General features: G+C 38.6%; 1 protein-coding gene across 4 annotated transcripts in view; it reads left to right on the top strand.

Annotated features, from left to right (window-relative positions):
* arhgap12b (Rho GTPase activating protein 12b) overlaps positions 1-17,382 on the top strand; it is an 88,116-nt gene that overhangs the window by 56,919 nt on the left and 13,815 nt on the right. For 2 of the 4 annotated variants that reach the window (XM_059326867.1, XM_059326866.1), the window contains exons 3-8: positions 8,063-8,335; positions 10,024-10,164; positions 11,125-11,205; positions 12,075-12,197; positions 15,522-15,596; positions 16,592-16,653. In XM_059326867.1, the coding sequence (XP_059182850.1) occupies positions 8,063-8,335; positions 10,024-10,164; positions 11,125-11,205; positions 12,075-12,197; positions 15,522-15,596; positions 16,592-16,653 (755 nt within the window). The remainder of the gene's footprint in view (positions 1-8,062; positions 8,336-10,023; positions 10,165-11,124; positions 11,206-12,074; positions 12,198-15,521; positions 15,597-16,591; positions 16,654-17,382) is intronic. The other 2 variants (XM_059326869.1, XM_059326868.1) reach the window with 1 other exon arrangement.

The following is a 17,382-nucleotide window of genomic DNA, read 5'->3' as shown; positions in this document are numbered from 1 at the left end:
GTGCACCAACAGAAAGCCCTCCCCCTCACGCTACTCTCCTCATGGCCAGATGCATTTGACGGAGACTCCCACCCACTCACCAGCGCCCTTGCTCCCCGTCCTCCCTCCCAACCCGAGAGAGACACCTAGTGGACTCGGGGTGCAACTGCAGCCCCACATCCCTGCTGCCCTCGCCCCGACCTGCGATTCTTTACAAGCAGAATAATTTATGATGCAAGGCACCGGTATTTTCTAGTGATTGTACAAGCTCAGTGGGACAGGAGGCTGGATAGACTGGAGGAGGGGGAGGAAGGGGGAAACACTGAGTAGTATTCCCAACATGGTTATAAATACAAGTGCTACAGTCAGCTGTGTTCCACGCAGCAGAGCATAATCTGATAGGGCTTCATTAGCCAATTCTCATCAGTTCTTTTGCGTCTGTTCCCCTCTCCCTTCATACTCCATTAGACCCCTGAGTTGAATTAATCACACATTTCCATGCTGGGTGTGCCTACACACTCTCCAGGCTGCATAATGCATCCTAATGCACTTTGTGTGGATTCTATACTGTACTGGCCTGTAGTCTGAAACTCATTTATCACAGCCGTGCAGACAGGCTGCTGCTGCTGCTGCTGTTGCTGTGAAGACTGTTCTGCATTCAACAGCACATCCCTCCTCTCTCCTGCCCTCTATCTCTCACTCCATCCATCCCTCATATACACCTCCCTACCGCCCCCTCAGGCCTTTTCTTTTTTTAATTACCTGTCAGAGACCCCGGGTCTCGATCCCCTGCCTCCCAGCTCTACGCCACATCTCATTCACTTCAGACTAGCCAGGAATCTGCCTATGAGGATAAAGGGAGGAGAGATTTCCAGTCAGGTAGATGTTGAGAGGACTGCTATTGCAGAGCATTAAGGGAAGGATTCATCCTCACTGACCACAGATCCTCTACAGTTTCAGAGTGTAATTCACCACTTTCTAAAAAATGAACAGCTGTGCACGTTTTGTTATCATTATAATACTTGGGATTCAAAAATCGCAAGTCTACAACTTTGTTAACACAACCAAACATCAAGCAAGTGCAACAACATTCGTCCTGGGTTATCCTACCAGTGGTCCAAAGCTCCTGTGCTACCGGTGTAAACACTCCCCCGGTGCTCCGAGCAGTCCTGCTGCACCCAGCTACAGTTAGCAGTTAGCTTTACTTTCACAACCAGTAAAGCTTTCGGTCCATCAGGATACTCCTAAATAAACATGGGTTGAGGCAGAGCAGCCAGAGGACATCATAAATCATTTTCTCCATAAATAAGATCCAGTTTCACCAAATTCAGTGACAGAGCTGGTAGTATGTTCGTGCCATAGAGCCACTTGTTGCAGCAAATTGTACCCGTCCACCACAGTCTCCCTGTAACTAGTCAGTATTGCATCAAAGTGATTTTGAAGCTGCAATTTATAGGGGAAAAAAGCATTTTATTGTTTTAAAGGGTATTCTTTAAAACATATGGTGTGGGGTTTTTTTTGTAAAGGAAAAACTGATAGGAAAAAGAAAGATGCAGTTCTTTTGACACTTCTTGCCTTCTTTCGGATAAAAATGTATGTACACAGCTATTATTATTAGCTGATATATTAGGGTTTTTTTTTACAATGTTGGTCTCAAAAAGTTAGTAAGCAACCATACAGTAATGTAGTACTGTCAAAAATGCATTTACTGTCTACAGCCTGTATGGAAAAGTTACTTAAACTTTTATAAAACATGTTTCAAAGACAAAAAATGTTGTATTGTAGAAAGATCTTGGTTACATTGCAACTTGCATTGCAAAATGTTCTGGGAGATGTTGCAGCTGATAACTAGCATGCTACTTATCATGGTATCATTAACAGTAATTAACCCTTTATCTCAGCCCTAACGTGGGTTATCTTGTTTCTGCTGCATCCTCCTTCCTTTTGCTAATTTCTTCTGTATTTCCATCTTTATCTTTGTTTTGTCCTCTCTAAGATAACAACTTTAATACGCTGCTGCACTGTTCACCATCTCCCTCGCTGTCATTTGTTCAGGTGAAAGATGAGAGGAGGACGAAGCGATGCACAGTAGTGATCAGTGGTGTTCTGTTTCCTCGACACACTTGAGTCTCTCTGCTGTGCTGTGTGTGAGTGTAGCGGTCAGGTTAAATATAGAGCCGGGCCCCTCAGAACTGCCAGCTTGTCTGTCAACACATCTGTCAGTGCCCAGTTAGGCTCAAACACACAAAAACACACTCTCATAGAGGAAGCTCAGAGCTTTTTTACTGCAGTTTCCTGTTGTGTCAGATGAGTTTGTGTGCAGTGCTGTGTGTTTGTGAGGTAGAGAGATCCGGTTCCCCTTTGCTTCTGTCACAGACACACTCAAATTCCCTCCTACCTTCAGCTGGACCAGTCAGGAGGGAGTAGAGAAAGGAGGGAGCGTGTGTGTGTGTGTGTGTGCTGGAGGGCTCAGTGTGTGTCCTGTTATATTTGATGGCCGCCGCGCTTCGCCATGCGTCGTGCATTCAGTGTATTCAGAGGTTACAGGAGAGCTGAGGAGGATGATGACGACGTGTTTGTGTGCAGCCCTGGATACAAGGTGAAATGAAACATGATGGACATGAGAATATGTGGACTTTGTCCCAAAAAAATCTGATGTTTTTACCATTCAGTGTATCTTTGCCAACAGATGGATTTTCTTGTCCTGTGACAAATAATTTCCTAGTTTGAGAACTTTCCATCAGACACTTGCAGGCATTGCCAGCTTTGTTCTGTTTAAACTGATAAATTGAATTCCAGGTAGCATTAATAATGTCCGGACTAAAGTTTGCCTGTGTGAAAGCAGCAGATACTGACTGACTGCAGTCTGCCAGTAAAACTCTTGATGTTGAGTTCAATTAAACAGTCACTGTAGAAAAGAGCCTTTGCTGTCTTCTGCTATTCCAGGCATGTGTTGGACTTCTCTCTCAGCATATGGCGCACATTGCATAAGCTTCTTCTATCTCATTCAGAACAGTCTATTTTAGCAAAAGAGGACGCCCATTGTCTTTTTGTTTGTTGCTTGTAGTCCTCTATTTTTCTTTGTGGAAATCGTATGGTATGGTGAGCGAATGATTGACTTGGTTTTTTAGTTTAGCTCTGTCTGCATTACGGCTGGGCAATATTGTCAAAATCTTTTATCTTGATATTGGTAATTTCATATCACAACATATTTTCTGCTAATTGGTGAAATTATATTGGTAATATATGAATGAGCACATGTTAAAGCCTATTTTTGTATACTTCATACTAGGGCTGGGCGATATGGACCAAAAATCATATCCCGATATATTTAGGCTGAATATCGATTTACGATATATATCCAGATATTTTTATCGCAAAGTGAGAGCAAATGTTCAGTGAAGCCAAATATGACATGTCACAAGTAGTTTTATTGAAACCGTTTATTAATGTAAACATATATATATATATATTTTTTTTAATCAAAGCTCCATAAAGTGCACTTTTAAATAAAAAAATATCTTAAATAAAAGCTGCAGCTTGCCTGGAGCAAGGATCACAGTAACTATCGGTATATGCGATATGGTTTAATTCCATATCACATTTAAAAATACATCGATATGTCTTTTATATCGATATATCGCCCAGCCCTACTTCATACTCTTCTTATGTTCACAAAACAGAGCCCTGGCTCCCACTTGCATAGAACATGAACAAATGATATAGGAAAACATATATGATGGACATTTTTGGACAATGTATATTGCCATATTGCCCAGCCATAACAGCCGTTTGTTTTGATCATTAAAGTTTTAGATCATTCAGAAACTCCATGTCTTCATGACATAGTTTGTCTGTATGAGGGCACTGACAAGTTTGTTTTTCAACTGTTCAACTTTTGTGTTTAGTTTAGAGGTCTTAATGTTAAACCTTTTACTCCGTCAGGTCTTAATTATAACCTGTTTAATTAAAGGTACCACGTGTTTTCTCTTAAACAAACAAAATTTCTGTTTGCAGTCAGTATTACAAAATACATTATTACACAATTATTATATTAAACATTCTGTGTATCCATGAGATCTTACAAACATATTGAGTGCATTCCTCTCTTTATAAATCATTTGTGCAGTATTTCAAATCCTGCATTGTTTACATCCATGTTTACTTGCAAGCAGTCTTCTTCTGTCCTACCATTGTTGGTGCTTGACTGCCACCCATAGTGGAATAGTGTGACACCATCAGAAGGACTGTAGCTGGGTTCTCAATCACATACTTTTTGTATTTTACTGTCAGTACGTACTGCAGCTGCTCTGACAAAGTATGCACTGCTGCATGCAGTATGCATACTGGTATGACATACTGCTTTATCATAACATTACATCTTGAACTTGCACCCTCTGTCTGCTTTATATTCTGTGCAGAAGATTGTGGGTAAGAATAGCTAGAGAAGCATGCTAGTTTGCATACTGCAAAATCTGACCCGTAAGACATGCTGGTATTTGCATTTGATGATATACTGTGTTTTGGGTCAAACTAAATCTAAATCTGGCACACTAAATAGTATGGTAGTATGGGTTTTGGAGCATCGAGTGTGTTTTGAGCAGGTCAGGTTATCCTCGGTGCCTTCTCAGTGAGTGTGTCTGAGAGAACTCCTGTAAAATGTTGCATTATGGGTCGTGTTAGATCAGCAATTTTGGGAGTTGAAGCCCCTAAGTCAGGACAAGTTTCCGTTTTGAAGATTTTTTGTAATCAGTCTCATGGCATCTTCTATCTTTATGTACTTAAAAATTAAATATGTTCTGAAATCCAGTTCAGGACAAACTTCCTGTGAAGGCAGCATGAATGATATGTGGTTAGATGATTGTGACATACAGTTTGCATGTCAGCACTGGGCCTGTGTGCAGTAATAGGCTGTGTGCACAGTGTGTGCTCTGTCCAAAATGATTGTTAAATTGCTGTCTGAATGAAAGCGGAGACCTCAAGAAAATGTTTAGGTTCAACTTGTGCCAAAGTGGACGTTGAAGTTTGTTAATTACTTCTCCAGCGAATGCAGTTTTGGAATCTAAATGGATTTGACCCGTGCCTCACACCCAGGTCCAACTCAATCATCTGCATTTAGACTTCATTTTTGCCACATTATTCCCTAAAAACCTAATTAAAGCTGCAGCACACTGACTCCGTTCTGGTTATAACTGATGAGTGTGAACCCAAGTTCAGCCAAACCATCATGTCTCAGCGGTTCGTCTCCATGCTCAAGCACTTGCTGTGTGTTGGACTGAAAGTGAGAATCAGCGGGTAAAGCTAACTGAAACCAGCAGGACGCGGCTGAATCCTTTCCTCTGCTCCCTCATGTGAGCAGGATATGAAATAATAATTTCTGTGAAAAATATTCCTGTTATTCCAAGAGCGGCAGGAAGTCCCATCTGTGTCCTGAGAACAGTTCAACCCCCCCACATTCCTCACCTGGACCAAACAGAGGGGAGAGGTGTGGTGCTGGCACGGCCTCTCATATCTCCGCTCGCTGTTTTACTGAATCTTTGGTGCTGGATCTCCTCCAGAGAGACACAAAGCTGGCATCGTCTCAGAGACTCCGCTCCTTCCCAAAACCCCCCAAAATATTTTCAGAAGCATTCAGATCCACGTTAAACGCTCTGAGCTGTAGCCATGGTAACGTAGCTTTCTGGCTTTTGTGGAGTGACCTTCGGATGCTGCCAAGTTTTCAAAGAACGCTATTAAACAGTCTTTGAAGTGTGTCTGCACTGACACTGTGGGGCCACACTTTTGATTAAGTTTATTGTGTTGACTGTGGTGAGCTGGTGTTAAGTCACAGTAAAGTATATTCAGAACATTTCACCCTGAAGTTTAAATATGGACATTGCTCAGGAGGAAGTCTGTATCTTATCTCCTTCTGCTTCCTCTCAGCTTGTCTTTGCGGTGCATGATGCAAAATCTGCTTGTTTCCTCACTACTTTCCTCAATTTGAGCCTTTGTTATGCAATGTAAAGCCTTATTTATGGTTACATTTGTGCAGTCCGTGTCCTAGAGGTTAGGAATCAGGCTTGTGACTGGAGAGTCGCAGGTTCGAATCCCGGTACTGAACGGTCTAGGACTGAAGTGCCCTTGAGCAAGGCATGTAACCCCCCTGCACAGCTCCCCGGGCGCAGTAATGTGCTGGCCACTGCTCCTTGCATGGTGTGTAAAAAAGGATGAGTTAAATACAGAGGTTGAATTTCCCCATTGTGGGATTAATAAAGTAATCTTCTCTGGTTCCTCTGAGAATTGCTTGTTCTGGCACATAAAAGTGACCTACAGTGATCCCTGCAACATCCAGTACATACATCTAGTCAAAGCACTGTATTATGTGTTATCTGCTCACTGGTTTCGGTCTGTATCAGCATGTCGAGGATATCAACACATTTTTAACCAGAAATACTTTCATATCTTTCTAGTTATTAGAGGGGATTTTACAGTGTTTACAGTGTGATTATTCCAACATAAAACCTGAGCTTCCTGTGAAATCTGCTTCAGTCCTACTTTCTAGATGTTAACTCTTCCTTTAGCCTTGAGGTTTGAAGAGTCCATGGTTGTATTATAACTCCAGTGTTTGGAGTTAACTTCTTCCCTCAGTGTCCTGCATCTGTACAGCCATACAAAAGACAAACTAAAGGGATATAAGCCTAACAAACATATAAATTCACAGATATTATCAGCTGATATAAGGCTATCAAAGGCCTATCAGTGTATATGCTGTCTGATATGTGCAGTTATTAAAACTTGTTTTACACAATATATAATGCAGACAATGTTGCTTGCCTTGGTTTTAGAGATGGTGTCAGCTATTTAATTTTTTTTTCAGTAACCGAACCAAACTGTAATGATGTGTATTGAACTATTTATTTCATTCGCATATATCGATTTAGTTCAAATTTGCACTGTGATCCTTGCTCCAGCAAGCTGCAGTTTTTATTTAAGATTTTTTATTCTATTTGAATGTGCACATTATGGAGCTTTGATTTAAAAAAAAAAAAAAGTACTCCTGTTGTTATACAGTATTTATGTTCACTTAAATAAACAATTTCAATAAAACTACTTGTGACATGTCATATTTGACTTTGACTGAACATTTTCTCTCACTTTGTGATAAAAATATCGGGATATATATCGTATATCGATATTCAGCCTAAATATATCGGGACATGACTTTTGGTCCATATCGCCCAGCCCTACCAGACATTATAACTTCATATATTTTGGCGTCTTACCTCTGGGAGGATTTGTGAACCCTGAGCTACAGGTGATCACAGACTCCTGCAAAGTAGAGAAGCCAAACAGCCATTTAAAAAGAAACCATTTGTTTTGTTTGGCTTTATCTGGATTTTATAAATACTATTTAATGGGTTGTACACTTACTTCTCTTCATTCTCTGTCACTTCTATCTATTTTCTTAAGTAAAGATTGCATGCTATAAAACCAGTAGCCTTTTATGTTCATGGCATTTGTCTCTGGTGTCTGAGTAGATACATAAATGATTATATAACTGTTGAATCCATCTGTTGTGAGGACCTGATTAGAATGGGACTGATATGGTTTTAAAGTATCTGCATGCCACATGTGGCGTGTGATTGGATCAGCAGCTGCATCCTGCCGTGCAGACTGAGACACTCATAACTCACTGCCTCACCTTCATGCTCTGACAGAGAGGAGTTATGTACAGCAGGCCTGTTGTTTTGCAGCTCAAAGTGCATGTTTGTGATTTCAACTTTGCATCAACAAACAGCGCAACTTGTTGCATTCCATAATCCGGTCCAGGATGTGAAAGCTGCTGGTTTCTGAGCTGGACAGGACCAACATTCCTGCAGATACTTAGATCACAGCAGAGCCTGGAGGGATTTCAGGGCTCCTTCTGCTGATGGAATTCTTTGAATATTATTTAACTTCCAGAGGAAAATCTGGACCCTTATAAAGTCTCTGGGGAAGTTAGGGAAAACATGAAAAAGTTGATAGTTCAGATCTTGAATAAAAATCCTAAAGAGTTGTATAATATTGCATAGAATCTGACCTCCTCTCTCCTTTCCTCCACCAGACCACATCGCCTACAGGTCAGGGCCGGTCTGACTCGCCGGTCTACACCAACCTCCAGGAGCTGAAGATCTCTCAGTCCAGCATGCCGCCCGTCCCCTCCAGCTCCCCTCTCCACATCCTGGGCGACTGGGAGACCCACAAAGACCTGAGCGGCAGGCATTTCTACTACAACCGCGCCACCGGAGAGCGGACCTGGAAGCCGCCGCGCACCAGGGACGCCAGCGGCAGCACCAGCAGTATCCGAGGAGACAGCCAGGGCACGGCCGACAGTGAGGTGAGGGACGCTTAAACCACTTTAAGCTGTTTTTTTCATCTTACATGTTATTCACAAAACTGCAACAACAAAAATCATGATGATGATTAATTTAGTTATTATGTGAGGTAAGTCTCAGTTGAAGCTAGGGCTGGGCGATATGGACCAAAAGTCACATCCCGATATGTTTAGGTTGAATGTAGATATATACAATATTTTTCCTGATATTTTTATCACAAAGTGAAAGCAAATGTTCAGTCAAAGTCAAAGCCAAATATGACATGTAGCAAGTACTTTTATTGAAATTATTTATTTAAGTGAACATAAATACTGTATAACAACAGGAGTATATCCCGATATTAAGTCTCAGTTGAAGCTAGAGCTGGGCGATATGGACCAAAAGTCATATCCCGATATATATTTAGGTTGAATGTAGATATACGATATATATCCCGATATTTTTATCACAAAGTGAGAGCAAATGTTCAGTCAAAGACAAATCTGACAGTTAAAAAATGTACAACAGGAGTATCTTTTTTTTTTTTTTTTTTTTTTTAAATCAAAGCTCCATAAAGTGCACATTTAAATAAAAAAAATAACTTCAATAAAATATTCTTTTTCTGAAATAAATATATTTATATGAGAAAAGAATAACAAATATTACAAAAGAACTAAATATGACAAACCCTAGTAAGGGCAGCATTTATATATAAAGAAAGAATTTGAACTATACCAATATATACAATATGGTCTAATTCCACATCACATTTAAAAATATATCGATATGTCTTTTATGTCGATATATTGCCCAGCCCTAGTTGAAGCCACATTTAATTTGTGTAAATGAACTCTGGCAGTCTAAGTGTTAAATAAACAGGCTGTGGTGAAGGTGTGGGGGACCACAAAGGACTTTTAAAATGCTGTTGTGGGAACTGAAGGTAGGGAAACAAGAAGCCTTTGATATTGGGAAGTCATGGTTTCCTGTCAGACTGCAGCTTTCTGCCTAACTATACAACAGTGCCCCCAAGTGGTGGTTTGGATTATTGCAGTATTATGTTAGGTAGACAAAGGATAGCTGATTTTATTGGGGAAGAAAATCAGTGCTTAAGTACAGGTGCATCTCAATAAATTAGAATATGATGGAAAAGTCAATTTCCAGTAGTTCAAGTCAAATGGCCCCAACCAAGTATTGAGTCATATAGATGGACATACTTTTCAGAGGCCAACATTTCCATATCAAACATGCTTTTTAAAATTGGTCTTTTGTAATATTAAATTTTTTTGAGACAGTGAATGTTAGGTCTTCATTAAATGTAAGCCATAATCATTATAATGAGAAGAAATTAAATAGATTAAGACATGAAATGTTTCATTCTGTGTGTAATGGATCTATATAATGTGTTATTTCCACTTTGAAGCTGACAGGATTGCATTTGACTGGAGTTTGTAGGATGACTGATTGAAACAGCTAGCCTGTCTCTGTCAAAAGACAAATAATGTACCTACCAGCAACAGCTCCTGGCTCAGCTAGTAGATATACTAGATGTTGTGGAGGAAAAGGTCAAATGTTTGTCTCTGAAATGTGCTAAAGGAGAAGTTACAGTGAAGTTAAAGGGTTGTAATGTCTTAATCAGTACATTTGTCGTGTCTGCTAATGAAGCACATGTATCATTAAACCCTGTGTGTCTCCCTTTCTTTGTCCTCCTCAGCCACTGTCCTCAGAGGAGAACTGTCACAGCACCCACTCAAGTCAGTCTGACAGCCAGTACGGCTCGCCCCCTAGAGGCTGGTCAGAGGAGCTGGATGAGCACGGACACACTCTCTACGTCTCTGAATACACACAGGAGAAGGTGCAGTCTATTGATTTATAGACAGATCACAGTGTTCCTGGGACATATCTGTCATAGTTTGGTGAAGGGCTGGGTGATAAAATGATACAGGTGGATCTCAAAAACTTAGAATATCATGGAAAAGTCCATTTCCAGTAGTTCAAGTCAAATAGCCCCAAGCAAGTATTGAGTTCATATACAGTCATGGACAAAAATATTACACCACCCTTGTTTTCTTCAATGTCTTGTTCATTTTATTGCCTGGTACAACTAAAGGTACATTTGTTTGAACAAATATAATGATAACAACAAAAATAGCTCATAAGAGTTTAATTTAAGAGCTGATATCAAGACATTTTCCATGGTTTTCTTGATAATGATTTTGGTTATTATCAAGAAAACCATGAAAAATGTCTAGATATCAGCTCTTAAATTAAACTCTTATCAGCTATTTTTGTTGTTATCATTATATTTTAAAACAAATGTACCTTTAGTTGTAACAGGCATTAAAATAAACAAGAAACTGAAGGAAAAGGTTGGTCTAATTATTTTTTACATGACCGTAGATGGGCATACTTTTCAGAGGCCAATATTTTCATATTAAACATACTTTTTATATTATTGGTCTTTTGTATATTAAACTTTTTTTGAGACTCTAAATTTTAAGTCTTCATTAAATGTAAGCCATAATCCTTATAATTAGAAGAAATTATATAAATTAAGACATGAAATGTTTCACTCTGTGTGTAATGGATCTATATAATGTGTTATTTCACCTTTTTGAATTGAATTACTGACATAAATAAACTCTTCTATGAGATTCTAATTTATTGAGATGCACCTGTATATATTAAAACAAAACCAAGGTCTTTCAGCCTAGTTTATATTCTCTGCTATTTTAGGTTCGACCATGCACAAGACATCTACATCAAATATGCTTGTTTCCCTTTTTTTGGATCCTGACTATTGTTGTGTTCACAGTGGATAAAACATGTGGATGAACAGGGCCGACCCTACTACTACAGCGCTGATGGATCCAGATCAGAATGGGAACTGCCCAAGGTGAGATTATCCCATGAACATTAGCTGTCCCTCCTGGGGGGCGGGGGGCATTGTCATTTTTGGATATCCCATAATATGTTTTTTTTTCTGGTGGGAGGGGGTGGTTGTGCGGTGTCATTTTTGGACATCCCATAACTTAAATCCCATTTTTTCCTGTCATTTCTGGACATATTATGCTACCACATGTATCAACAGACTATAATTGACCCATTTTAAGAATTTTAGACATTTTGAAATTTGACCAATTCTGACAAAAAATTGACAAGTGGGGTTGGATGGGGGAGGTGTCATTTTTGGACATCCCATAATATGTTTTTTTGTCATTTCTTATTATATTATGCTACCACATGTATCAACAGACAATAGGTTACCCATTTTAAGCATTTTTAGACATTTTGAAATTTGGCAGATTTTGACAAAAATCGACGGGGTCGGGGTGGTTGGGGCGGTGTCATTTTTGGACATCCCATAATGTGTTTGCACCTACCTCCACCAAGTAACACACTTATATGTGATTGCTCCTACTGCAGTGCGATCTTAATACTGAACCCGTTAATGTAAGTGGATGAGTGTCTGAGCTGACAGCAGCCAAAGTTGAACCACAGGTGACTATTTCCAGCTCTTTACCTGCTAATCTGGAGATCGGGTCAGAATAGAGCAGCTCATTCTCACGCTGAGTGGACAGTAGTGCGGACATGGATACGTTCAGTGGACCGTTAAGGACAATGCCTTGGCTGTAAGAGGAATCCCTTTGTCCAATGGTGCTGTGGACAGTAAAAGGAGAGGTAGGGGAGAGGACGGAGACTGAAGGGTGTAGTGGAAAGAAGACTTTTATGTCTAAACTTGAGCTGTCTTCTCTATCTCTGCAGTACAATATCTCCCCTCAGTCTGGAGAGGTTCCCAAGAGTCGCAGTTTGGAGAGGAAGCAGCAGGATCCCATCGTCCTCACCAAGTGGAGACACAGTACCTATGTCTTAGACCTCAACGACAAGGTAAGACAGAGTGAAAACACAGTGAAATAGTGAGAGCTAATGCGGTTCCACAGGCTGTTGGGTCTGATCGCTGTGGAAACAGACACTGTTGTTGCTGGAGGTTTTCTGGCAGGCTTTTCGTCTGCTTTATTATTACCTGTCTTATTGGCAGTGTGTTAATCCCCGAGAACTAATGACGCTTTCAGCTCAGAGGAACAGACTTCAAATGGATTAATCTGTCTCTTTTTTTTTGGGAATCTTGACAAAGGATGGTGTATTGTTGAAATAAAAGCAGGTTAACTTACATGTTGTTGTGAAAAGCCACTTAAACTTTGCAATCATTCCAGCTACTTTCTATACACATTCAGGTTGCAAGATAACTTTCAAAACTGTGAAACTGTAAAAAGAATGTTCTAAGTCAGGGATGGGCAACTGGAGGCCCGGGGGCCGCATACGGCCTGTCCCCTCACTGGAAGTGGCCCTCAGTACAACTCCATGCATTTGAGCATGAAATCTTAAAAGTGCAGTGTAAAAATGCACAAAATTACTTCTCGCAATTATTGTTGGTCTGCTTTTCTTGCACTGAAAAAAAAAGAAATCACAGTAAGTGGTTAATTTTTATTAGCTTCAAACCTTTTGTATTCCTATTTATGTTATATTTGCATTTGAGCATGAAATATGTTAAGTTACTGCACTGTAAACATTTAAAATTGCAGTTTCATCATATCTGGTGAAGTGTACGGTCCTATATGTGGCCCTGTGGTAGTATTGATGAAAAATTGTGGCCCCTCCAGCATTTAAGTTGCCCATCCCTGATCTAAGTTGAAGCAATGTAGGCTGAGATATCCTGACCTTTAACCCTTGGTGAGAAACACTACATCCTACATTTTCAATAACGCAACAGCCTTTCATACAAACAATAATTTATAAGAGAATATATCACATCTTGAAACAGTAAACCAATAAATTGAAATATAAAATACATGTAAAATATGAAACAGTAGTTGACAAATGAACACACGTTTAATGGATATCAGAGAAAAAACTGTTCAGCAGGTAATAAGTATATTCATATATCTGCACAGAAACCTGCATTAAATCTGATAATCCTATTAAGATTATGTTGTCTGGATTTAATGCAGTTTGATTGTGATTTTGGATAAAGATGCATGCATTAAATGAGCATTCTGTTATGTTTCACAACCCTTTTACACACAGTTTCAGGGCGTTTTTTGCTGCCGCCACATTTTCCTCACTGTGAACTTGTTTTTATATAATTAATATAAAACTCCTGCTCTTCTATGGAAGCAGCTCAATTATGGCTAGGAGACGAGAGAACTCAGAAATGCGTTTTAAGAGATAGAACACAGTTATAATGCCATAATTCATTTAAAAAAAACACACAGAAATTGAGTTTCTTAGTCTTTTTAATTGAAAGGAAATGGAATGTATGTGTACAGCAATATTTAGGAGTGTCATCTATATTTTAAAAATGTGGAACCATGTTTCCTCGTCTCTGCACTGTGTAAACAGCAGTTCAGTTGAAGTTTCTCTCAGTTCTTGTTATGTGACTTTTGGCTCAGCTGAATCATGGCTTATCGCTCTTTTTAGAGCATCTAGTTAGTGGAAACGTCTTCTATTACTATTCTAAGCTTAGACTTGTGTTCATCACAGGTGGCAATGGAAATTTGAAAGCCTGAAGATAATTTTCTGACCATTACATTTTCTGGCCATGATAATTTCGGGGATTAAAAAAACAAACAAACATTCCTTTTAGACCTGTGGATGGGTTGTGTGATTCAGATGGTTAATGTGTTTATTTGTCTGTTTATTCATGCACAATTATGAATAATGAGTGTTGAGAGCACACCTTATGAATGTGCGCCCACAAATGATACTTTTTTTTATTTTTTTATTTTCATCCTGCCTCGTAAACAGCCATGTCTTTCACATGCCATGCACTCAGTTTGTTCTGCAGGTTGGTGTAACCCTGAGACATGATGCAACTCTTATCAGAAAGTGACTTGCAAAATAGTGCCCCTTTAATTTAAATTTTCAGGATGAGTTTTTATTATTCAGTGTAACACCAGTGTGTACCATACATCATGCACTGTCAATCACCTGACACACCAATGAAGATATAAGAAGAAATATTATTTTGGCAGATGTTAATGTTAAATGGAAGACAAAGAAAGTGTACATCAAGTTTTAGGGAAAATATATTTAAGGCTAACTCTGTGGCGGTTTCATTGCAGTTCTCGTTCAAACTGTGGCGCTTCAGGTCTGACTCGCACAAGAGAAGATTTCGTCTCTCTCTTTACCGTGATAAAGTTTGTACCACAGAGCCGCTCCTCTCTGGTCCCCCTCTAATCAACATGTGATCTGTAATGATTCACTGCCACTGGTTACTGTAGAAGTCCTTGATAACTAGCTGTGGTAATATTATAATCAGAGCGCTCAATCAAAGATGTCTGATTCGTTTGGATGAGATAAACAGGAAGGAAGCAGCATCTTGAATGAATCTCTTCCTCTGAATTAACTTTCATCACAAGTAGGGCTGGGCGATATGGACCAAAAGGCAGATCTTGATATATTTAGGCTGAATATTGATAAATGATATATATCCTGATATTTTTATCACAAAGTGAGAGCAAATGTTCAGTCAAAGTCAAATATAACATGTCACAAGTAGTTTTATTGAAACTGTTTAAGTCAACATAAATACTGTATAACAGGAGTACCTTTTTAAAAAAAATCAAAGCTCCATAAAGTGCACATTTAAATAAAAAAAATCTTAAATAAAAATAGCCTATGAAATAAAATAGACAAAGAATAAGAATAAATATGACAGTTCAAAAGTACAACAGTCAAACAATCAAAGTGCACATTTAAACAAAAAAAAAAAAACTTAAATAAAATAGGCCAATCTTTTTCTGAAATAAATATATTTATCTGAGAAATGAATAACAAACATTACAAAAGAACTAAATATGACAAACCCTAGTAAGGGCAGCATTTATATATAAAGAAAGAAAAGAAAACTATATTGATATATGCGATATGATCTAATTCGATATCACATTAAAAAATCTATCGATATATCTTTTATATTGATATATCGCCCAGCCCTAATCACAAGCATGTTGTTTGAAACCTAAACTTTCCTAACTTTCATTCCTTATCTTTTGATGACCTCTACTAACATCTTATACAATCTTGTGATTCCTCTCCAGGTTTCCTGATCCATTTCCTTCTCCTCACTAACCTCACACTGACTCTCTTCATTAGTCTTGTAGTTAGCTGCTAGTTATTAGCAACTCATCATGTTGTGCCTCTTGTTGGTAGGAGTGTGCTCCAGCGCCCAAGCAGAGCCCTCCAGACTCTGACTCCTGCCCCTCATCTCCTAAGCACCCTTCGACCGTTAGTATCCCAGCTTGCATTGCACACTTATCATCATTATCCTACTTAAACCTACACTACAGGCCAAAAGTTTGGAAGCAACTTCAATTGCTTTCTTAAAATCCAGTATTGATTCTTTGGATTTTTGGATGTGTTTACTACATGATCAGACTTTACCTTTATTGATTTGAACAATTTTCCTCAATTGACCTTTAGGTATACATTGACGTTACCAGACCATTGCTGAATAAATGTTAACAAAAGAAAAGAAGGGCTTAGTTTTAGGGTTGAGAAGATTTGGAAGAGTCACAGCTTCATTGCAAAAGTAAAAAAACAAATCACAGTTTGCATTATTCACTTTAGCTCTTTGGTTTTTGAGAGTTTGGATACAAAAATCCCAATAAATCTCAACTGTGGTCATATCTCAGACAAACTACCACAGAAATGGCTAAAATGAAGCAGCTGAGTAAAGAAACAAGAGTTCAGATTTATACATTAAGGAAAGAAAGATACACAAAGTCTAAGCAAAAAAAACCCAAAGACCTGATAATTATAGTAAAAATATGTTCTAATAAGTGACTCTATATATAAAAATCATGATTATTTTGTTGCAAAGTATAGAAATTAAACTATGATCTTTTTTTGTACAGATTTGATCTTGCTTCCAAACTTTTGGCCACTAGTGTACATCCAAACATAAACACGTCTTTCTCCTCATCTTCCAAGCCTGCATTGCATTTTGTTCCTCTCATCTGCTGCATGAACACTTTACATCTAACTGCATCACATCTAACACCATGCAGAAACATTTTCTACCAACAAAAACGCAGAAATGTGGACACTTTGCAGCAGGCCGCCCTCTGCTGGTCATATTTGGACAAAACATGAAGCAGCACAGCCACTTCAGCCTCCAACATTGTCCCATTTGCTTCTCAGGCTTCAGTGTGTGTGTATGTGCATGTGTGTTTTCATGCACGTGTTCTAGCAGGTTCTTATCTGCGTCTGTGTCTCCTCAGCCTTCAGAGAAGTGTGGAGTCCTCAATGTCACCAAAATCACAGAGAATGGAAAGAAAGTCAGGTAGGAAACCGCTTACTTTGTCAACACCCTAAAGAGATTTCAACAGTTCTGCTCCACAGAGTCTAACTGCAGTAACTAGCAAAGAGTCAAACTGAGAAAAACTGCTTTAAAGTTTTTTAGCGTGTTTTAACTGGCCAGCCAAATGGGTTATATGTAGATAAGTGATATGACACTTATTTCTACATTGATGATGTCATTTTTATGCTAAAAAATCATGACGATTTATTCGGCCTTTGACCCCAAAAACATAGTTACTGCACTCTGGTTTTGTATTGCTATAAAAGGTTCTAATAGTTATGCAGTAACTACAATGTTGTTATCTTCTTTCAGGTTTTAAGTTAGGTTATTTCAGTGAATAAACATTTTCAAATTGATTTTGTTATAAGAGTATTTAAAATGGTTTACAACTCTTTTCAACTCTAAGATTTAGACTGAATAATATAAAGAAATGATACATTTTAGTCTTAATATAATTTTATCTCACTTTTTTTACTTCATCACTATCTAGATAATAATTTCCCTATCAAATAAACTTATAATTTCTATTATTTTTATGTTTAAATTAGTATATATATCCAAAGCAGATTACTGCTTGGTTTTGAGTTGGATTTGTGGTTTTTATATCATGATTTCTCTGAAATAAAGCAAAATTGAAATCTAAAACTTTGTCACAAGACAAAACAGACATCAAGGAGTTCATTTTGAGTTATAACTCAATTTTGACCCAAA

Source organism: Centropristis striata, chromosome 23 (assembly GCF_030273125.1).
Source record: "Centropristis striata isolate RG_2023a ecotype Rhode Island chromosome 23, C.striata_1.0, whole genome shotgun sequence".
Classification (NCBI taxonomy): Eukaryota; Metazoa; Chordata; class Actinopteri; order Perciformes; family Serranidae; genus Centropristis; species Centropristis striata.
This window is presented reverse-complemented; position numbering and strand designations above follow the sequence as displayed.